The following is a 1107-nucleotide window of genomic DNA, read 5'->3' on the forward strand; positions in this document are numbered from 1 at the left end:
ACTCCACAATACGCACATACACGCCCCTGCAACCGCTCTTCTTTCGAGCGCCCGAGGGCTTCACACGAGTATGCCAACATGTGCACAGGACACATGCGAAGGGAAGAAAGAGTGAGAGAACGCACGCCGGTGTACGAACGGGTAGTCGGGCAGCAACACACACATACTCATGCACACACACATCAGCAGCAGCACGCGCACACCTGTACGTCCTGGCTGTGCAGATCGAGATGGCGTCGCCTACCGCGTGATCATCGAAGAACGAGAATTCCTCTTCGACATCGTCCTGAAGAGCGACCCCCCCAAGTCCTACACCACCAGATGGTTTGACTTTGTCCTTTATGTCTGATGCTCCCTTCTCGCGCCAAACTTCTCTTTTTCTTTCGCCCCTCACGCTGTGTCCAGCTGCGTCTTTAGTCCCCTTATCTTCCTTCTCTTCTTCCTTCTTCTGTGATTCCTCGTTCTTATGCTCCTTCGCTTGCTGGTGCTGCTGCATGTACTCCTGAAGCGACATCCCCCCACTTTCTATCGCTTTCTCAACTTTACGGATATCCCCGAGAGTGTAGGCACTCCATGAACCTGCCTTCTGACCATCATAGTCAGGAGAGTCCCAGATGTCGGAAGAGGCCGCTGAGAAACCCTGATGGGAGCTCCGAGGTACATACACCGATGTGCCTGCGGTTTGCGCGCTAGCGGCGTCAGGGCGTCCTGACATCTGAGTGTGTCGGCTGCTGCTGCTCGCTCCTGTCTCCTCCGCGCAGTTTACTTTCTGAGCGTTCTGCGGGGAAACAAACCACAGAAGGACGAAAAGAAATTCTCCGGACAACACCTTGGAGATTGTTCGCTACCATAGTCGGCAGCAGAGCCCCAAAAATACAACGTATGAAAAGAAATTGCCACGGCCATCTACTGAGACCCGTGACATACAAAAGCACTGTACACTCATGTGGCTGTGCTGTGTAGGAGAGCCGGAGTCGAAATGCAGACGCGGAAAGGGAACAGGGAACGTGGAGAAGAGCCAGTAAACAGCGTAGTTGACATCAGTCGACGTTAAACCGCTTACCATGGGAGATCCTTTCGCGGCAGTGCTCACCCATGCCAGCTCGT

The 1107-nt window shown here is 53.9% G+C and overlaps 1 protein-coding gene across 1 annotated transcript in view; it reads right to left on the reverse strand.

Moving 5' to 3' along the window:
• Window positions 1-244: 244 nt before the first annotated feature.
• The window catches only part of CSUI_010134 (uncharacterized protein), a gene marked incomplete at its 3' end in the record, with an annotated part of 7460 nt that continues 6597 nt past the window's right edge, over window positions 245-1107 (reverse strand). Inside the window, exon 2 of the mRNA XM_068070239.1 lies at window positions 245-778. Within this exon, the coding sequence (XP_067917782.1) occupies window positions 245-778 (534 nt within the window). The remainder of the gene's footprint in view (window positions 779-1107) is intronic.

This window comes from Cystoisospora suis, assembly GCF_002600585.1.
Source record: "Cystoisospora suis strain Wien I chromosome Unknown contig_6728, whole genome shotgun sequence".
In the NCBI taxonomy this organism is placed as follows: Eukaryota; Apicomplexa; class Conoidasida; order Eucoccidiorida; family Sarcocystidae; genus Cystoisospora; species Cystoisospora suis.